Source organism: Mirounga leonina, unplaced genomic scaffold (assembly GCF_011800145.1).
Source record: "Mirounga leonina isolate KUSES-001 unplaced genomic scaffold, KU_Mleo_1.0 Mir_175, whole genome shotgun sequence".
NCBI lineage: Eukaryota > Metazoa > Chordata > Mammalia > Carnivora > Phocidae > Mirounga > Mirounga leonina.
The window spans coordinates 2,007,144-2,029,937 of NW_023270453.1; the positions used below are offsets into that span (position 1 = coordinate 2,007,144).

General features: G+C 36.0%; 1 protein-coding gene across 3 annotated transcripts in view; it reads left to right on the forward strand.

The window, feature by feature from the left end:
- The window catches only part of NEBL (nebulette), a 346,705-nt gene that overhangs the window by 215,900 nt on the left and 108,011 nt on the right, over window positions 1-22,794 (forward strand). Inside the window, exons 1-2 of one of the 3 annotated variants that reach the window (XM_035021515.1) lie at window positions 21,959-22,039; window positions 22,132-22,203. The exons of the other annotated variants lie outside the window; for them this stretch is intronic. Coding sequence (XP_034877406.1) covers window positions 21,959-22,039; window positions 22,132-22,203 — 153 coding nt within the window. Of the gene's footprint in view, window positions 1-21,958; window positions 22,040-22,131; window positions 22,204-22,794 lie in introns of those variants that run through there. 3 annotated transcript variants of the gene reach the window in all.

The window sequence follows — 22,794 nt, forward strand, 5'->3', positions numbered from 1 at the left end:
TGTAGCATGGCAAAATACTAAAAAGAATTCTTTTCTGTGTGGTTATGCCACTTAAAACAATGTATAGTTAGGTCTATTTATTTCAGTTTGATTTTGAATTTTAGAGGTTGCTTTATATTTTTGTCTTCTTGAGTTATTAATACAATATTAACTATATAAAATGTTTACATGACTTTCCAAAATCAGAATAGGGAATGAAGTATATTGGAAGAGATCTCACTTTTAGCTCCACTTGTTCCTTCTTGTTCTGTCCCTTTCATAAAAATTGTACTGTTTTCTCCTTTTTATTAGTTTTGGTTTGTTCTTTATTTAAAAAAATATGTAAGTAGCTGTGTTTCTATAGCATATGTTCTCTTTCCAACCCAAATGGAAACTAACCTTCAGCACACACTCTTCTGTACTGTGCCTTTTTCCTTTCTTGGTGTATCCTGGAGAGCACTCCATAGCAGTATATGGGGATCTGCCTTATGCATTAGATGGCTCCTTTTTGTGGCAATGCTATAGTTTATTTAACCAGTCCCTAGTTGATGGACATTTGGGTAATTTCCAGTCTTTTGCTGTTATTAGTCTTGTAATGAATAGTCTTGTACATATATCATCTCATATATATATATTTTTAAAGATTTTATTTATTTATTTGAGAGAGAGAATGAGATAGAGAGAGAGAGCATGAGAGGGGGGAGGGTCAGAAAGAGAGGCAGACTCCCTGATGAGCAGGGAGCCTGACGTGGGACTCGATCCCAGGACTCCAGGATCATGACCTGAGCCAAAGGCAGTCGCTTAACCAACTGAGCCACCCAGGCGCCTATCATCTCATATTTTTTGCAAGTACTTTTGGGAGTTGATTTTTATAAGAGGAACTAATGGGTCAAAGAGTAAATGCGTCTGTAATTTTGCTAGATATTGCAAAGTTTACTGCTATTGGAGTTGAATAATTTTGTGCTCCCAGCGGTAATATACAAGAGGGCCAATTTCTCCACAGTCTCACCATCAGACTATTTTGTATATTTTTGGAGTTTTTGCTAATTTGAAAGGTAAAAAATGGAGCCTCATGTTTTAATTTGTATTTCTGTTATCATTAGCAAAGTTGAGCATCTTTTCCAATGCTGAGGGCCATATGTTCATCTTTTGTCCATATTGGGTTGTTGATCTTTCCTTCTGAATTTTTAAAAGTTCCTTTTGTTGGGGCTGTTATTCCTGCACAATCTCTTGCAATTACTACCCATCCAACCCCCACTAACTTATCTTTATTTGCTTATAGTGTTTTATTTTTATGGGTAAATTTTAGATGATTATTTATGTTTATATGGTCATTCTCTTCCCCCATTGGTTCTGGATTTTGAGTTAGGAATGGTTTCCCAGGATAGAAAGTAACCCCTCCCTATGATCTTCCCCAGTTTCATATTTTACAGTTAGATCTCATTTAGAATTTATCTTGGAGTGAGGCTTGAGGACTAGATCCAATAATATTTGTTTCCCATGTTGTTCTAACATTATTTATTAAGGCATCTTCCTTTTCCTCACTGACTGGAATGCCCTGTATCATATGCACTTGGGGTCTGTCTCTGGACTGTTGATCCCACTTTATGTATGAATACTCCAGTAGCACACAGTTCTAATAATAGAGGCTTTATAATAAGTGTTAAAAATATCTTTTTTAAGCAGAAGTCATGGTGACATGATTCCTGTTTTTATAAAAACAAAGTGTGAAATGGAAGCATTTTTAAAGATAACCCATGAATGGGCTACATTTATTATTTTATTTTGCAAAGAAGGGAAGCAGGGCTTACAGAGGTTATACAAACTCATCCAACATCACCCAGGGGTCAGCAGTGGGACTGGGACCCATGTTCTCAACTAACACATTGCATGATTTTCTCATAAAGATATGATTTTCTCAGAAAATATGGGTCTCTTAGCAAGGACCTAGATCCAAGTTGGATGCCTTCTCTTGCCACAAAATATTTTCTTAGTTTTGAATATTTAAAATAACACATGATTTAGTTTATTTTTAGTGATAATTTAGGCATTTTAGAACACTTGGAGAATCCGAATACTGACCCCCAGAAATATGTTAATATTTTGTTCAGTTATTTCCAGAATTTTGCTTTATTATGATCATGTTAAATGGAAACAGTTTTGAGAGAATGGAAATAATATTAAGTATTTATTAAGCACTTATTTAAGTGCACTGATCAAAGTTGTTTAAATACGTGACCTTCATTGTCATAAAATCCAACTAAGGATGCAGTCTTTATTATTTCAGTATTACTGATGAGGGATGCTTGGCTCTCAGAAGTTAAGTAATTTGGCTAACCTCCCAGAGCTGGTAAATGATGGAGCTTGGATTCTAATGTGGCATTTAACCCTGGTACCTGTGTCTCAACCACTGTGCTCATTGTGTTCTGTGTAGATCATTTTGAATTCTATTATTTTATTAATACATTAGCAGAAATGATTGTCTTTGTTTCCTCGATGATCATATTAAATTCCATTTATAGTGTCACTTTTCTTTTAACATAATGAAATTGTTTATACCAGGCTGTAAGAGGGGGGAGTTAAAAAAATATTTTTCTTTTTTTTGTCTTCAAATATTAATCATAAGATCTTGGCATCTACACAAAGAAGGGTCTTGAATAATAAAAGAATAATTGTGGAGGGGACCAGTGTGAGACAGAAAAACACATTCATTTTATAGATATGTTTGCTGTTCACGCATTTTATATGATGTTCAGAGGGAGTTTCCTTTCCTATGTTGGCTGAACATCCTCCCGGCAAGTTTGTTTATATAAAAATTTGCATAACTACCTTGATTTTTTTCCAGCCTTTCCCAAATCCAAATTCCGAGTTAGATAGAGATGAGATATGCGATACATGGCGATGTGTGACTGAATTTGTCAATAGTTTGGAGCTTGATGTGCAATCAGAAGTAAATGAAATAGCCATTTTCTGAACTGCCTCAAACTGCCAACCAGCTCAGCAATACACAGCCCACTATTCACTTTAGCCGTGACATCAGTGGACATATCAGTAAGAAAGATGAAAACTTTATCACCATTATATATTTGCTCCCTTGGAGAAAGGGTGGGGAGGACATTTTGAACAAAGAAGTGAATGAAATGCATCAGGCCAGTGTGAAATTACATTAGTGACTATAAAGGAGTGTTTTGCTGGCAACATTTGCATGTGTCTCTGTTCTGGGAGACAACAAAAGGGTAGACTTCAGATTCACAAGCTGATTTTTAATTTTATAAAAAGTTAATGCTCTTATTGTTCCATTCTATATATACATTGGATTATTAGGGTAAACCAGGGTAGTTCCTGTCATCAGGAGATTGATAATTTAGTGCACTGAATTCATTTTTTCACCATGCCGTTCCTATCCCTGATCTCATTCCCCAGGATATTTTATATTTACTTATAAATTATGTACATGTGTTACTGTAGATCCATAAATCAGTAAAGTTTTCTTTTTTAAATTTTAAGACTAAAAAAAATATTAGTTGGCATTCTAATCGTTTTTCTTGCAAGTCAATGCAGTGCAAGATGCATATATCCTGTTCTAAATATCACTGATCTGTCACTCTCGTGGCAGAGAATAAAACAGTCTGTTGCCTTAAGGAGCTTAGTTGGGGACACATTTTATACCTAAACAAGGTTAGAAGCTTTTAGGGAGTATTTGAAAGTTGAATTGTTTTCTTCAGAACTGCCTGAGAAAGATTTCATAATAAGACTAGATATTCCTACATTTTACATTTTTTATATTTAAAATGGATTTTCTGGAGTGCCTGGGTGGCTCAGTCGGTTAAGTGTCTGCCTTCAGCTCAGGTCATGATCCCAAGGTCCTGGGATCGAGTCCTGCATCGGGCTCCATGCTCAGTGGGGAGTCTGCTTCTCCCTTTGCCTCTACCCCTCTCCTCTCTTGTGCTTGCTCTTTCATGCTCTCTCTCTCTCAAATAAATAAATACAATATTTAAAAAGATAAAATGGATTTTCCTTCTATTTCCACCCCTCCTTTGTTGCTGTTCCAGTACAATTACATTTCAGGGTTACATAGACTAAGAAATTAGGAACTCCATAAGCAACAATTCTTGCCTGTGTTTTTAGAATTCTGACATTTAGTAATCTGTACTCATCAAACATCTTGTCAAACTAGATGACTGGTTAATCACCTAGTGATTCGCTATGTTTCACTTCTCACGTAGGAAATAAAAGGCTAGCTATTTCTGAAATAAGGGATGACTTAGTTAATCAGGATTTATCATAGAAAGACAGTCTTTTACATCTTACTATGCTATATAACTAAGTGATAAGGTTATGATAACATTTGGAAATGAGTTTTAGTTATTATGTTTTTAATAGAATGTTCATTTACTCTCTGATATAAATATGTTCTGTTAGCTTACAGAATCAATTTAAAGCATCAATCTTAAAATTTTCAAAGGCTGGTGCTTTGTACAGGTAACTGTCTAAAAGTATTTTTTTGTGAAATATTATTGTAATGATAGGTTCATGTATTTCCATTTATTGGATCCCTGCTCTGTACTATAAAGAACTTCTATTAAGAAAATATGTAAAAAGTAAATCTTGAGAGCTAGAATCATCAGAGTATATTAAATTTGTTATTAAAGTTGTCTTGATAATTTAAAATCCCCATTTCCATTATTTTTATTCTCTCATACATTCCTTTAAAATTTTGAACATCTTTCTGGTTGTGTAGTTACCTCTTCTAGCTCAGAATCTGATTAGATTATCATTAAATTCAAAATCTACAAGAGGACATTATGTTAATAAATCTTGAAAATATAAAGGAAATGGATTTTTGAAAGAAATATGTAGACTTCCAAAATCGATGCTAGAGGAATTAGAAAAGCTGAGCAAAACAATAACCAAGGAAAACATTGAAAAATATTATGTAATAATTACCTTTCTAAAAGGCTCCTGTCCCTAATATTGTCTTAGGGATGTTTGATTCCAAGGAATGGCTAAAGAAAAAAAAGGATATATAGGAAGGATATGGGATAATTTCAGAGAAAACAGTTACAACAAGGAAGGTTGGACTTCATGGGAATTGTGAAGTCGTTAGAAAGCAAATCACCATCTCTTTTAGGGTTTGTATGGTTCTTTGTCTCTGCTTTTCTCTGAACACAGGGTTTCTCAGCCTGCTTCTCAGCATCTGATTGAAAAACAGTCACCTACCTGAGTCGAGCTGGCCTTAGAGCCCCAGCATTCAGCACCGTCTGATTGTCTACAGCTAAGTGTCTCCTCATTCAAACTCACAAAACATATTCTTCTAAGTCACTGGCTGGCCAGTGCACTTTCTCTCCCCAGGTGCAGTGTCTGCTCCTGGTCTAATGAACTATGGCCGCATAGTCAGGTCATGTGATTCACAGGGACCTGAGCATGGTTCACACAGGTACATTTATTGGCATGACTAATGTAGCTTTATCACTGAGTCTGTCCTGTTTTCAAGGAACATAAATTGGCATAGAACCCAAAAAAGGAAATAGCCTCCAAAGAAAACTCCAGTATGGGAAGATAAATGACTCTAGTCATGAACATAAATGTGCATTATTACATACATATTGTTATATAAACAAATGATATGAAATTTTATTCATTTTTTTTATAGAGAGAGGAAGAGAGAGAGAGCATTCAGGGGGAGGGGCAGAGGGAGAGGGAGAGAGACTCTTAAACAGGCTCCATGCTGGGCTGGATACGGGGCTTGATCTCATGACCCTGAGATCATGATCTGAGCTGAAATCAAGAGTCAGACGCTTAACCGACTGAGCCACCCAGGCACCCCTGAAATCATATTCATTTAAAAAGTAATCTACCAAGAGCAAGTAGTATTTTACCCAAGAATGCAAGGATGGTTAGATATTAGGAAATCTATTAATATCATAAAATTAATATGCTGTTGATATTAATCAAAAAGTCAAATAAGAAAAGCCATCTAATGCTGAAAAAGCATTTGATAAAATTTGACAGCAATTCCTGATGCAGTATTTCAAACACTTGGTTTTGATGCTTTTTGCTATTTCCAGTAAACCGTGAACATCCGTCATTTTTATAACCAGACGAGAATCTGTAAACAGTTTTAAAAGCACCTTTGGGAAGATAATAAATTTGTTTGTATTCTAAGTTCCTAGCTCATGTAATGGTGTCTCAATAAATATTTTTAATGAAGCATTCCATTAAAACAAAGTAGTCTAGTTTTTGAGAATTGATAAGAAAACAGAAAAGAGAACATTTGTCCTGTCTCACAGGAGACCTTGTCTGAGGGGGGTACAGTACTCCTTTTTTTTTTTTTTTTAATTTTATTTATTTATTTGAGAGAGAGAGAGATCATGAGCAGGGGGGAGGGGTAGAGGGAGAAACAGACTCCCCACTGAGCAGGGAGCCCAATGCGGGACTTGATCCCAGGATCCTGGGATCATGACTTGAGCCGAAGGCAGACGCTTAACCGACTGAGCCACCCAGGCACCCAGGACTCCTTTTTTTCTTACGTATAGCATGAACCATCAGCAATGCCTTTGGAGGACACTTTGCCATTCTTTAGGCGATGCCTTTGAAACTTGTCCTCTTCGCTTTTTCCATGATATGCCTGTGGCTCCCTGAGCTCGGGCCCCTGTCCCTGAGCTGAGCCAGTGCCCTGATCTGACCACCATGCACACCTAACTGGTTGGCTATCCTCCACCTGAAGAACTCCACCTTTGACTCCACATGCCGTGCCCTTTCTCTTTAAACAACTCAAAATACCTTAGAACAGCCTCTTGTTCTTCACATCTTGTCTACAAGATGCTCTGCCTACATCTTTCTGGTGTCTCTCAAATCTTTACCTCTGGCAAATTCACGATCCTGGTCTCAGTCTTTATTTTTGGTGTGAGCTATTTTGCAGAAATCTTCTGATATTCTCTTCCCTTTCCTGTCAGTCCGTTGCAACTAGATTAATCTTTCTATATTGGATTTATAGGTCACTCCTCTGCTTAAAACTTCAAGATACAACATTTCTGATTGAATTATATATAAGATGGTTGGCTTGACATTTGCAGCCATCCTATTCTGCCTTTCGAGTGTTCCTTACTCCTACACCTCCTTTGTGCACGCTGCTCTTATTTCTCATGGGGACCATCGTCTGGCTATTCTGCTGTCTTTGCTTGTGCTCTGTCCTCCATCCTTCCTTTTCTCACTTATGAAAAACTGACTCATCTCATAATGTGCGGATCAAAGGCAGTGTTCCTTGATTAGAGTCTCCTTGGTATTTCTGATTTCTTCCATCTCCTGAACCCTCACAGCTCTCTGTAATTCTCTGATGGCTTTAGTGTACTCTTTAATTGCTTCATCTCTGTGAGAGGCTAGATTTTATTCAGTTTTTATATTTCTTGCAATGCCTAACATAGTCATTTATGCATAGTAGTTCACGTATGGATATTTTGATTCAAATACTGAATTATTTGAAAATACTGTATAGATGGGCAATATACATTTGTATTTCAAACACATCAATGCCATTGATTTACTCTTCTTATAAGCCAGTCTCCAAGCATTCCTTTGGGAGGTTGTAATACAACTGAAAATACTAAACAGAACTATTATAAAATAAAGTTGTGTTGGTCATGTAGTTTATTTTGAAAAAGTGGTTTTTATTTTTTCATGTTCACATTCACATTTACAGAACTAAAATATTATTAGGGTGAAGAATAAGAAAAGTTACTGTTATAACCTTGAGAGAGAATGTTAATTAAATTGAGGGACAAGGAAAGGGACAAATGCTTAAGATAACAATTTCCTTCCCCATTTGTGATGACACAAAAACTTTATTTTCTCATATTGAGTCAAACTGCCAAGAAAGCCTTACAACATATTGAATGGTACGATAAATATCTGCTTTTTAGAGCTTTGGACAGTGCCGTTGCTTGAAAAGCAAGCTTGAACTCCCCATGGGATCATCGTGGAGATAAATGCTTAAAAGCTTTTCAAAGCCATACTCTTGGCTCTATCAGAATTTAATTTCCCACTGATTATGTTTATATCGATTTTGGAACACATACCCACGAATATACTCAGCATAGCTACATCACTGATGATTTCCCATGCCTTGGGAATTCATCCGTATTTTATGTGCACATGGAACCCACTTATACTTTCATATACATGGATCCCTCGAGTTAATACTCTATAGTTTTTAGACTAGACTATGAAAATGTCCCTGTGGTTGTTTAAAGGCTGTTTCTTTGTAACAGTTAAAAACAAATTGATGTATATGGGAATAGGTTTTATAAATATCCCATGCTTTATTAGCCATTCGGTCATACCTGGTTGGTTTCTGACCTGTAGTCAAACACAAAGGGCGATTTTTGAAAGTAGATTTCAGCTGCATAGCATCACAGTTCTGGAAACTCACAGTGGGTTTATGTGGTGAGGGGCTATGTAAACATACTGAAGATCTTGGTTCCAGTCCTGTTGATGTTACTTTTAAGCAAATTACTCTACATTTTGAGCTTCAGTGTGGGGATTCTGACAGTATTTACTTTCCAGAGAGTTGATGCATGTGCAATGAGATATGTAAGGGACTTAGCACACTGTCTACTATCCAGTACAGCTTACTTCACTTCCACTGTTATCAAAACCCAAAATGATTTGATAAAAGAATTTGCTGACAGATGACGTTTTTATCTTTGAACTCTTTGTACCCCAGCGATTAATGGATGAATTTGGTGACCTACAATCACAGAACCCAGAAAGACTGATCTAATTCTGGACAGATGAGAAAATAAAGAACCAAAGACTTCAAATGACACACTCGCCACCCCAGGGCAGGCCACTAGCAGAGCGGGGTTTCGAGCTCAGATCGGGGGACTCCTCCTCGTGTGGCCGGTGCTCTTTGCGTTCCACACACTGGACATGGTGTTCCCGCCTTCACCCTTTTCCCAATGATGGTTCTGGAATTAAGATTCATTCAGTGAGATGTTAGCGGCTTCTAATCTCTTCTGTGCTTTAGTCATTCTTGCCTGGTCCGTCAGGGTGTTTTTGCCAGACTAGAAAACAGCGTAATGTTCTGTTATCAGTTCAGTGTGGAATATAATCTCAGGCATGTGTTCTTTTTTTAGTAGAATAGAAAGATCTTGAGCAGAAACCTCCCTGCAACATAGTTCATGAGTCAGTTATAATCTTCGTCAAACATAGCTCCAAATACCATCACTGATCCTGCCTCCGAAATAGAAACATCACAAAAGCCTGGAATGTACTGTGAAAGATACATTTTTGATGGTGTTTCGAAAACTAGTTAGTCCTTATTTCATAAACCTTTAAACCTTTGAATATTTAAACAAAGACAATTTGTTTAAAGAGGACATTTGTTATTGCTGTGTTTTGAAAAGTTAAAAAAAAAGAAATTAATACTGAATTTATTTTATTTTTTTTTAAAAGATTTTATTTATTTATTTGAGAGAGAGAGAATGAGAGACAGAGAGCATGAGAGGGGGGAGGGTCAGAGGGAGGAGCAGACTCCCTGCCGAGCAGGGAGCCCGATGCGGGACTCGATCCAGGGACTCCAGGATCATGACCTGAGCCGAAGGCAGTCGCTTAACCAACTGAGCCACCCAGGCGCCCCAATACTGAATTTAAAGTATAATAAAAAATATACGTTAAATAAAGCACTTGTGAAAGCATAAAACTGTGCATAATTTTCTTTATAATAAAGTCTTTTGCAACTCTATCCCAGAAAATTTGATTTTATCATATAGATAATTTACCCCTTTCCAGGAGCTTTTGTATTTTGACTTGGCCACACTTAATTGGCAATCAGATGATCTCTAAAAAAAAATCTTATAATGTTTGTTAATAAGCAAATCTAAAGCTATTGTAATAAGTTTTTAAAAAATCCATATATGTGAATATTTTAATATAGGATAATACAATTTAGTTATTTATTCTGACCGAATTAAAATCCGAAGTTTCCCTAACTCATGACTATTTGTACAAGAGAAAGTAAATATCATAAAGAATTATCAAAGGAAATACATATGTAGTGATTTTAAATCTTAAAATAAGGAACCAAGTACAGCCTTGATCAGATGCACATGTAGTGATATTTCTGTAGAAAAATTATTTCATAGGGTTATAATAGTGGTCTGGTATCAAGCTTAAAATCTTGAAAAAAGGTGTCCTTGCTACTTTGTTAATTTGTGAGCAAAATACCTCCTTTACAGCAAACTTTATACTTAAGTAAAAATTTTGACACAAAAGAGACCCTCATAGTGTGATTACTCTTTAAAGAGTTCACTTTTATTGGACAGTTTGTCATAGAAAACCTTGAAAGTAGCTATTCTGTGCTTTAAAAATAAATTTACAAGAAATGGCCAGAACTCATACATTTAAAAAATAAATGATTTTGTCAAATGAACTTTGAATTTTCAGCCCAGAGTGCATGTAAGACCAGCATTTCTTTACCACAGTTATTATTGTCCTTATATTTTGGGATGAATTTTTCCTAGTATAAGTCTAGAGAATTCAGTTTTTGGCAAATTATCTTTATCAGTTATGTGTAAATCAGGGAATGCATGCTATGAAAGTCACTACTATCACAACATTTTTGACGAATTCTTGAAATATTCTGAATTTTTAGTGTTTTTTAAAATTTTTATTGAGGCATAATTGACATATAACATTATATTAGTTTCAGGCGTAGAACATGCTGATTCAATATTTGTATACACTGTGAAATGATCACAATAAGTCTAGTTAATATCCATCACCATACAGTTACAAAAAATTTTTTTTCTTGTAATGAAACCTTCTAAGATTTACTCTTAGCAAATTTCAAATGCACAATACAGTGTTATTATCTATAGCCACCATGCCATATATTATATCCCTGTGAATTATTATTTTTTAGCTGGAAATTGATACTTTTTGATCCCTTTCACCCAACTCACCTATGCCCCACTTCCTGCCTCTGACAACTACCAGTAATCTGAGCTTGGTTTGGTGTGGGTTTTTTGTTTTTGTTTTTTTTAGATTCCACATATAATGAGATCATATGGTATTTGTCTTTCTCTGGTATTTTATTTATTTTAGTTCATTTAACATAACATCCTCAAGATCCATCCATGTTGTCACAGATGGCAAGGATTCCTTCCTTTTTATGGATGAATAATGTTCCATTGTATATATATACATACCACATTTTCTTTATCCATTCAGTAGACACTTAGGTAGTTTCCATATCTTGACCATTGTAAATAATGCTGGCGTGAACATGAGCAGATCTTTTTGAGTTAGTGTTTCTTGTTTCTTTCAGATAAATGCCCAGAGGTGGAATTGCTGGATCATACGGTATTTCTTTTTTTATTTTTATTTTTGGAAGAAACTCCATACTGTTTAAGCTGTTATTCATTGAATCCTTTTAAAAGAAAACTCACCAAATCTTTTTGGCCGTCAAGGCAGCTATGTAGAAAGGGTAGGCTCTACTTAAAGGCAGTAAAATCTTCCTTTTAAATTATTCTCCACTCCCTTTCCTTCATTTGTGTGTGCAGTATCTTCTATGCATTTGAATTGTGTTTAAGAGTACCACAAACACAGACTTTATGATCTCAGGACATAGTGATCAGTAGAGAAAAAGTGTTATTCAAATAGATTTGAAATCTTATTTGTTAGTGTGATTTCATCAACGTACAGTTACAGAACAGAAGAGCACTAGGGGTATAACTGTATCTTGAAATGCCTATTTTAAAATTTGGAAGATTAATTTCTCAGGTTGACTGGCAGCCCTTGGTCCATATACTATGAGATATAGGCCTTAATTGTTGTTACTTACAGTGTTTTGTGTTGCTGGCTCATGTCAGCTCATCTGAGCCAGTTGTACTCAGCCATCCATTCCTTCCTTCCCGCCCTCCCTCCCTCATTTCCTTTCTTCTTTCCTTCCTTCCCTCCCTCCCTTCCTTCCCTTCTTCTCTGGGGGAGATGGTTGTTTTTCCAGCTTACTACTGCTTATACATCTTCCATTAATTAATAAAAATCGGGAAAGTTTCTCAAATTAGGTTCCTGCCAGGTCCAGGATGCTCTGAATGCTTCATTATTACCTGCTTTACCATCACTTCTGACTCCTGGGGAGTTCTTATTTTTGCCAATTGTAGGAATCCAATTGTCCCCATACCACAATTACTCTTCCTTTAAATCAATTCCTTGGTAGTTGGAAATTGAAAAAGATGATAGAAAATAATAATAATATCACTACCAGGAAGAAATAAAAGTCATTGAGTGTTCTATTGTTCTATGTGTCCATAGATTTTACACAGACTGAAACAGTATAGACCTGAGTTGGAATCTCTTAGTGTGAGAACTTGCGCAAGTTATCCACTCCCGGTCCCAGTGTCTCATCTGTAAAATGGGTGTTGTGAGGATTAAATGGGATTTTATACATAGAGCCCACTGTCACCCTGCTTGGCATACAGTGGTCACCCTTCTGTGCCCTCTCCTAGTACCAAGCAGGGAGCTTCTAAGAGTTCTTGACTGCCTTCCATTTTTGTATAAAGTTTAACTTTCTCCAGAATTTTCAGCAGAGCTTGGGTGAGGAATAACACAATTATAAATCAAGTTCTTGGATATCACTTCATGTAACAGTAATTTTGATTCAAAGCACTTCATTGCATTTAGATATTATTGAAGATCCTAGCAGTTACAAAATATCCACTTTTGCTGGTTCCATGGAGAAAAGAAGCTGGGTCCTCTGTGGAACAGAAATAAGATACTGTTTCCTTTCATTGCTCAAGGGCTTCTCTGTTGAGAATTTGAAAATTTAAAGTTTTTAATAGAAAAAAAATCTCATTTCAGTAAAACACTTAGCTTCTTTAAATGATCTATCAGTCTCTTTAGTAAAGTATTATTGTAATACTGCTTTATAACATGGTTTAAAAAGGATTTACCTAGCCCAACTGATAAGCAGTTGCTGGTGTGTTTTAAATTGGGTTATATGAGTTCAAAATGGGAGGACCAATGGAGGATATTTCACTGTTTGGACTTTTTTATATTTAGGTAGAGAAATAAAGAGTGAATATCTATTATTCACTCATATAATCATCTATTTATTAGATAATTAAAGAGTGAATATTTATCCTGAAAACTGCTGGGGCTTTAAATATGTCATTCTCATTAATGAAACAAGATAGCATTTTGAAAATACACCTTTGGTGAAGTTAATTAAAACATCATTTAAAGAGTTAATTCATTATTTATAAGAACAATTTAAACCTTTAATAAAATACATTCCCATACAGAGGACTCTGATTTAAATAGGTCTGGAAATGAAATTAGATTGCAATTTTTATTGCTTGCTTATTAGGATTCTGAAATTCTCATCTTAAGAAGTTTAATATTAAATGTATCTTTTTCACATTTAAGGTATATACAATCAAAATGAAAAAGAGCTAATGATTTACAGTCTTATGACATTACATACAGCTACACTGTGCATATTGGATAATCACTATCCACTAAGAGCTCATCTGAATTGAGATGTACTGGAAATGTAAGATTAAAATACACTGGATTTCAAAGACAGTATAAAAAAATGTAAAATATCCCAGTCCTTTTGATATTGATCACCTGTTCAAATGATAATATTCTGGATAAATTGAGTTGAATCAACTATATCATTATAATCAATGTGATATGTTTTTTTAATGTGGCAACTAAAATATTTAAGATTACATATGTAGGTCACATTATATTTCTATTAGACAGAGCTGCTCCAGAGAATGATTTCTGAAATAGTTAAAACATCACAGGTAACCATTGCCTGAGGGATGCTACTTTAGGAGCAAATAAAAAATATGCCAAACATATTGGGGTTATGAAGGAAAACTTCACACACACAGTTTGAGAAAAAAAAAAAGGATGGAGAAAACCATGTATAGGTATAAAGTATAAAATACGATAGAAAATAGACATCTATAAAATTAATTGAACATTGATAGAAAATCTTTAAAACGTGCTGCTACTTTCTTGAAATGTAGGTTTTATAAGTCCAACAAATTTTATCATAGTCTAAGAAAATTCATATATTTCACTGAATATCCTAGTGAATATTGACTATCATATGTATATTCAGTATCTGAAATACCCCCGGGATGCAATGCTTATTACAGCTCATGGCATAAAATAGATGCTCAATCAATATTTGATGAACAAATATGTGATTGCTATAGGAGAGATGGGTAGAGATGTTTATCGGTTTTGTTCATTGATTATCTGAGGAGATTAAAATAGTGCCTGGCCCATAGAATGCACACAAAAATATTGGTGCATGGTGAAATAAATGAAGACACACACACACACACATATTAAGTAATAAAGAAGGTAAAGTACTCAGAAATTACCCCCAATATATGTTCAACTAGTCCTCACTATTCAAAGGGTACCAATTGTTTTAAAACATCACTATACAGCTGTTTTAATTATGGATTTGCTTTAACTATGATCCTATTTTGATATTATGTTATATTTTGAGTTATACATCCATGGAAACAATTGGAATAAGAAAGAAGCAGAAATTAGAGCTTCAAAAGTTCTGAATTTGTGAGGATCAGTTGTGTTTTTTCTCTGGCTTACAACTATGGTGAAATCATGATCTCAGGGGCCTGGGATTGAGCCCCATGTTGGGCTCCCTGCTTTGAAGGGAGTCTGCTTCTTCTCCTTCTCCCCCTCCCCACACCCTGGCTTGTGTGTGCTCTCTCCCTCTCTCAATAAATAAGTAAAATCTTAAAAAAAAAATCATGATTTCAGGATAAAACAAATCCTTAGTGAACATAGGTATAGTAATTGGATGCTATAAGGTTTCTGCTGAAACATTGATATTTACTTAGGAAAGAGTAGAAAAAAATAGGTGCATTCCAATAATAAACTTGTAATTGTAGAAATGTGGAAGTGTGAAATTTGTATTTTAAACACTTTAACATAAATTCCATTTATTTGGGGGGATATATAACACACATGTATTTCCCTTGAATATTTTTCTTCATTAAACTAACAAACCTGGAAGTGATTTCTTCACTATGAATTTTCATGAATTCCAGATACACAGTGTATTTAAATTGGCTAATGGTAAAATGAAGGGGTAAAAATTAAATCCGAGGCATATGAAGGGAATAGAGGAGGTGTAAAGGTGCTGTTTCCGCAGTTAATTGACCAGGAACTGTGTTGCTTGTAAAGGATTCATGGTTCAAACTGGCTTAAGCTTTTTGTGTTAGGATAAGTGATTTCCGCCCATTTACTTCATCAGTCTGTCCCCTGAGGTCCCTCTGCTGTCCTCTTCTCTCTCCATTGTATTCTCCAGTGACATTGAACTTTTGGTTCCTCCAACTCTTGTCTCTGGGTCTTTGCAAATGCTCTTTGGATGCATTCCCTAAACCCCATCACTCTGTCTAATTCTGGCTTAAATATCCTCTCTAGAGGGAGATCTGCCCATTGATTGGTTTCTACTAAATCTTCTTGTTATGAGCTCATGTAACTCCCCAATTTCCCTTTAAGGAACATCATTACACTCTCTCCAAAAGGGGCAAAATCGTCTAGCTTTGCATGTGTTTATGTAAATTATTGTTCTAATGGCTGTCTGTTTTAATGTGCTCTACAACCCCCAAACCTTCCCTTCTTTGCTTAGAATTTGAGGATTTTCTCATTTTAAAAAATATCTGAGGGGCACCTGGGTGGCTCAGTCGTTAAACATCTGCCTTCGGCTCAGGTCACGATCCCAGGGTGCTGGGATCAAGCCGGCGTCGGGCTCCCTGCTCCGCGGGGAGCCTGCTTCTTCCTCTCCCACTCCCCCTGCTTGTGTTCCTGCTCTTGCTATCTCTCTGTGTGTCAAGTAGATAAATAAAATCTAAAAAAAAAAAAAAAAAAAACCACCTGATTTTTTTCCCCCCTGAAAACATGACAAAAACAGCTTTTCTCCATAAACCACTAGGAAATCATTTACTTCCCCGTGTTTTCATAAAATTCATAAATCTTGTCCCTGCTTAGGACATGTTATGAATTAATTGATAGGACATCTATCTCTGAAGAGTTAAAGAATTGCCAACAGTGATCAAGCCCGCGTGCTCTCTCTGGCTCTTGATATGGTGTTGACAGCCAAGCAAAGAGCTTCTTCAATAAATCCACTCTCATATTCAAGTTTTTCCAGATGTGAGAAGTAATTAAGTCTTTGCATTTATTGAGGCCTTGTATGCTTTTCAAGAGGGAACTAACTGGCAGCTGTGGTGAATTAACTCTGCTCCAGTGCATGTGTATGTGTTGTGTGTGTGTGCATGTGTGTATGTGTGTGTATGGTGTGTGTGTGTTTGTGTGTTGTGTGAGAATGTACGTATATAAAAGCACACATGTGGCATTTGCCAATAGTCAAGCGAAATCAGGCCTGAGAACAAAACACAACAAAGAGCTAATTTCAATAAACACCAAACATTGTTACAACTGTATTTCACAGTGGAGAGCCGAGTGCTTTGTCCGGTGGTAACTTCTTTTCTACTTTTGCCAAATGTTGAAGGAAAGCAATGAGGATAATTAAAGCATTTCTATCTGTTAAAGGATTTTTTTTTTTTAAAAATGGTGAAATCACGATTCTCATGAAAGACAAAATAAACACACTTAAAATATTTTAACTCATTAGTGAATGAGGGCACCAGTAAGAAGTTAAGATTGGTTCAAAGGTGAATTTGGAGAATGAGTAATAAGGAATTGCTGAAATGAATTTAGAAATAAAGGCAAAAAGCTCTATTGACAGGACCAGTAATCAATTGCTTTTCCCCAGGACACAATTAATTTGCATTTGTATGGATAAAGCATCATTAGCATTGTTACCAGTTTTTAACATTTTATGGTCTCATGAGGCAGTTCAGACAGCAAAAGGCCAAATTACCCAGAAGGTAACACTAGATAACACAGGAGGTAAATTTTATTTTTTTGCCAGTTTCAAAGTCTTTCACAATTCTTCCTGACACATCTCGCACGAAATTCTAGGAAAGGGATACTTTTTGGTATAGCCAAGCTGTTTGATTGAGCCTGGCCCTTTGGTTCTGGTTACAAGGCTTACAGAGGCCACTCAGACCTTGGGCTTCTCCCAGCAGGAAGGCCTGTGGAAGTGACTGTATGAGCTTCACTGTTGTTTATACTGAACTAATGTCTCAAGTAAGCAGTGAATTAAATCAAAGTCCTTCAGTTCGCTGGATGCTCGTGTAAATGTGGACTCTGAATGAGAACACATGCCCCTCAATACATCTGGAACAATACTTTTGATTTTGGCATCCCAACCACACCTGACCCGGAAATTGTGCCAAAAATGATTTGCAGTTTCTTGTTGTTCTCCTCCTCTGATACCAGTTTAGATATATAGCTCTCGTTTGTGAACAGGATCTCTACTTGTGAAAACAGGAACATGAATACAAAAAAACCCCCATTCTATTAAATCTTATTTTAATGGGATAATTAGTAATGGTGACAATTATTCAGGTTGCTTTGTATTCTTTTGATTTCTAATTAACAAACAGTAATGAAACGACCATTAAAAAGGAGAAGATGGGCTTAATGAATGTAAATTGTAAAAATAGATTGGGCTAATATTAAGTGAAGCTCTTGTCTTTTATAAAGAAGACAAATTGCCCAAGAGAGCATACATTTCTGGTTTGAAGAAACAATTTCATCCCCTCATCTACCAGTAAAGTTCTCTTTTGGACAGTTGCCAAACTGTGAGGAACTATGTGAGGCAGAAGTAAAACGACCAGGGGTTCAACTGAGACTTCTGGGAGGTAGTCATAAAAAAAAAAAAAAAGAAAAGAAAGAAAGAAAGAAAAGAAAAAACCCAGGCAACTGAAAACAAGTCTATGAAAGACTGCCAAGACAGGCAAACAAGTCAGATGAACTAATTGCTCTCTCATCTAACCATTCAGGGGGAATATTTTGTAATAAGAAATCTTGAATTGATTCCTAAGATGGAAAAATTCAGTTTATCTCTGGAAGTTTTCCCTCAACTCAGAACTGAATCTCCATCTATTTTAATTATTATGGATTTTCATTTGCAAGTCTCTCATCACCATGTAGGCAAAAAGCACATGTTCTATCACTATCAAGAAAAGAGGAAAAAGTGATGTCAGTATGAAACATTGATCACAATCTGGGCAATTCTTACTGCACATGACCTTAAGAGCCCTGTAGACAGGGGAACACTGCAGGACAGGTGTTGTTCGTACACAGGAGTTTCCTTGGCCAGGGGCTCTGTCCCAAGACCTGAATCACCCCTGGGACCTGGCAGTTGCTATGGAAATACATTTGCTTACACAAAAACATCAAACTCTAAACAGATTAAAGACTTTTGGGAGCACCTGGGTGGCTCAGTCGGTTAAGCGTCTGCCTTCGACTCAGGTCATGATCCCAGAGTCCTGGGATCAAGCCCCTATCGGGCTCCCTGCTCAGTGGGGAGTCTGCTTCTCCCTCTCCCTCTCTCTCTCTCTCTCTCTCAAATAAATAAAACCTTAAAAAAAAGAAGACTTCTGTATTGTAATATGCAAGTTAGCCCTTATCTTTAGGCTGTTAGGCTGTATGAGGCTCTTCTGGCCTTTAAACACATACTGATATTATAGAGTCTTACCCGGTGAAATGAGAAGACCCTTTCATATCAAGTGCTTTTCCTGGAACTGTATAACTTTGTTGGACAGTTGACAAATGTTGTGTTTATGAGAAGCTTTGCTATTTTTTAACTGCTTTGCTTTTAATAACTTCTGGCAATTTGGTTTTTCTCTTTAACTATGGAGAATTAGGGTGGAGAGGGATTAAAAAATTTGCCCTAGAAGATGTGGGAGAGTCATAGAGGGAAGTCGAGGGTCTTGCCATAAATAATGTGATCCCCACGTTGGTCTCATTCAGTATGAGGGCATGGGTAGAGTACTAAAGTAAGAGGTAGGCAACATACATAAAGTACACAATAAGCAAAAGGGATTGGCAGTTATACTGATATTCCCTTATTGGGGTGCCCCAAAGTGAAGATATATATTAAACATGACATTTAACTTGGTTAAAAAAAAAAGAGGGAGATAGGGAATTTTGAAACATGATAGCTATCCATAAAGAACTTTCTTCTTATTTCCCAAGTTGCATCTGGGAGCTACTGACAAGAGAGCTTTGCTGTGATAAAGTGCAAGGCTTAAAATGTTTTCAAGAAAACTTTACATGAATTTTATATCATACTTAGAGGAGAGAGGAAAAAAAAAGAAGATCCATTCAATCAGAAGAAATAATGTATGTTGCTTGCCAAACAATCCATTAAGGGGTTCATCCAGCACGTCTTGAATGATGTTTTTTTTTTTCCTGCCTTATCTTAGCACAGACTATGGTTATTCACCATTACATCCCCAGCACCAAGCACAGTCAGTGTCTGACATAGCAACACTTATTTAAATGAATGAACGTAAAGCTCTGATTAAGCTTTGGTCCTGGTATTCCATTGAGTAACTTTGTGAATGAGACAAATAATTAATTTCTCTTGGTCTTAATTTTGTCCTCTGTAAAAGAGAGGGCTTTTAGTAAGATTGATTTCTTTTTTTTTTTTTTTAAAGATTTTATTTTTTATTTATTTATTTGAGACAGAGAGAATGAGAGACAGAGAGCACGAGAGGGAGGAGGGTCAGAGGGAGAAGCAGACTCCCTGCCGAGCAGGGAGCCCGATGCGGGACTCGATCCCGGGACTCCAGGATCATGACCTGAGCCGAAGGCAGTCGCTCAACCAACTGAGCCACCCAGGCGCCCCAGTAAGATTGATTTCTTAAGGATCCCTCTGGGTTTAAAATTCTGACTCTAAAATCCACAAATGGAAAATGTGTGTTTACCTTGTGTATGGTGTTTGGTTTTGCTTTCAGAACTTCTGTGTATAATCTCAACAGGTTATTTTCTTCCAGCACAGTGGAGAGTCAATAAGCACATATTACATGATGGGAAATGAGGAAAAGCAGCCATTGCAGTTCACTGAAGGTAACTCACTATGGGATTAGATGTCACTATGAGCGACACAAGTCATCTGAAGCAGCTTTGGTGAAATTTTCTCCTCATGCTTCTAGAAGTTTGATAGAAAAGCTTACAGAAATTGCTCTTCCCTTTTTCCAAATAAAGATTATGTGATAGATCTTCTGTAGAATATTAGAACAGTCTTTTGACAGAAGACTTGAGGGAAACAGAGGTCAGACATTCTGCTCCCTTATGGAACAAATATAATGTGCAGAGAGATTCCTTGTAGAATTCTCTACACAGCTATGTTTAAAATAACATAGTTGTTACTTTAAAAGTGAAGGTTTCCAAATTCAGTGCCCTTGGGGACTTCTTTTTGGCATTTTGCTAGTAAGCAGGATATGTGATGCCATTAAGTTAGCCTGTATCAAAAATCATCTCATGAAAAGACCAACAACTATTCTAGAATACATTATTTTTTCAGAGTAGGATAATGTTTCCCTAAGTAATACTTCACAGAAGAATGTTAATTTTCTGGAGCATCGGGTATCATTAAAAAATGGTAGGTAAGTAGGTAGATAAGATTAGATTAGATGAATAGGATTTCATGTTTCAGAAATGCTGGATTAAGAAAACCTAACCAGTTTTCTTGGTTGTGGGTCTTCTTGGAGCTTCTGATTTGTCATTATGGCATGTGGATCTCTAAGTCATAGGGGTAGAGATGAATATACAGGTTTTTCGAAACATATTTGCTTAAGAAACCTCCTTCCCCCTCCAGAGTATTCTGTGGAATTTTAGCCTCATGGAAAACAATTTGAGGAATAATCTATATCATATAGATGTTAGAATATTTTTCTTGTCAGAATTTTTAGTTTAGGTAAGGCCAAGGCAATTAAGAAGAAAATCAATAATGACAAATTATGAGTTGCATAGACCCTTGTTATTGCCTAAGTTGACAATAAAGGATTTTTTGAGAAATATATTTTTAATTATATAACTGATGACACATGTTACATTATAAATATTTTTCCAAGCTTTTCCAGGCATGCAGTACACATTGAGGATTATATAAAGAGTGAATATTTTATAATATAAAAGCTAGTGAATTTATAAAAATTGACACAATGGGCAGAATTGGAAGAGCATGGTTATTATTTTTTGAAACAATGATGTTTCTAGAATTCTTAAATGATATATCAACCTATGTTAATTGCAACTTCTCATGTTTAATGATGTTTACAATTAAAATAATACAATAGCAATATAAGATTAACAGTCATAATTAACTCAGAATAGATTCTTTGAAGTGGTTCAAAGGGCTTTTCATAATAAATTACTAGCCTTTAATTAGCTAATTTAAAGTTAGTACCTTTTAGAATGTGAGAAGTATGTGTATGTCTCATAAAAAATTTAACTTAGGTTTCAATGATCTGGATTCACTATACCAAATCCGAGATATGTCTGACGTCCCAGCAAAAGCTTTATTTAGATGGAGTTGAGAAATCTTTGAGATAACAGGCTTTGGGCTCTGCTATCTTGAGTGTTATAGTGGAGTCATTTTTCCCACAATCTTTAAGTTTCTCTCAAACTATTTTATGAATGAATTAAATTAGTGAAATATAAATAAATGGTCTCTTTTGGATTGCTTACCCAGTTTAGAGAATGTTGACTTTAAAAGGTCACAAAATTGAATTTTGCCCATTGGAGTGGTATTTCCACTTGGGAGGCTCGCCCTGGCTGACCTCCGCAATCCCATCCATCCACTCACACGCAGTTGTGATAAGAGGGTGAAGTGTGAACTAAATAGGGATGAGGCCTGGGCAAGGTCATTTCTGCCAGAACACCAGAGACTCCAAGAGCTCAAAGGTGCTGTAGTACAGAGAAAGGGGCTGTTCCCGAGAATTCAAAAAAAAAAAAAAAAAAAAAAAAGAAAGAAAAGAAAAGAAAAAACACCTCTATACATAGAGTAAAAATGAGGGTCCCTATATTTGAGGATGTAAAAGATGAAATGGAAGAGGGAAAAACAGAGGAAGAAGAAGATGAAAATGACACGGTGAGTGGGAACACACCAGCTGAAGAAGGGTATTTGTTCCTCTAAGTTGATCTTTAGAAAAAAATATTTCCTTTCCTTGTTTTTCTGGACAGGTGTTTTTTAAGCCTGTTATTGAAGACCTAAGGATGGAATTGGCCAGAAAATGCACCAAACTCATTAGTGATGTAAGTGGCTTAAGGAATTTTTTTCTTATTTTGCAGTGTGTGTGGGGCACTATTATGTCATCGAATCATTGAGTTGGGGAGAAAACCCTGCAATCATCTGTTAAAACACAATTATTTTCCAGATCATGGAACTAAGTCCAGAAATTTGCGTTGATTTCCTCAAGGTCACCTATACAGAGAATTTCTGTAGGAGCAGGTCTCCGTGGTCTTAATCCAGAGTGCTGTCCCTTATGAATTTCACTGTCACTCTGGCAAGAAATCATAAAGCATTGAAATTTCAGAGCACATTCTGTGTGTGAACCACAAAGCCTTTTAAAATTTGTATGGTGATGGAATTTATTTCGGGAGGATCTCTGTCTAAATGAATGGTTTTTTTTAAAAAACACTTTGGGGATTTTTCGAGGACTCTGATGAATGCAATAGTTTTCAAAACCAGAAAACAAATATATAATTTTGTATATTGTATATATATATGTATATGTATATAAATACGTAAGATGTATTTATAATCTGGGGTTCATGGGCTACTGAACTGCATGGTAAGAATCCTGAACTAGATGATGACAGTATGAGTAAAAAGGAGCATTTTTC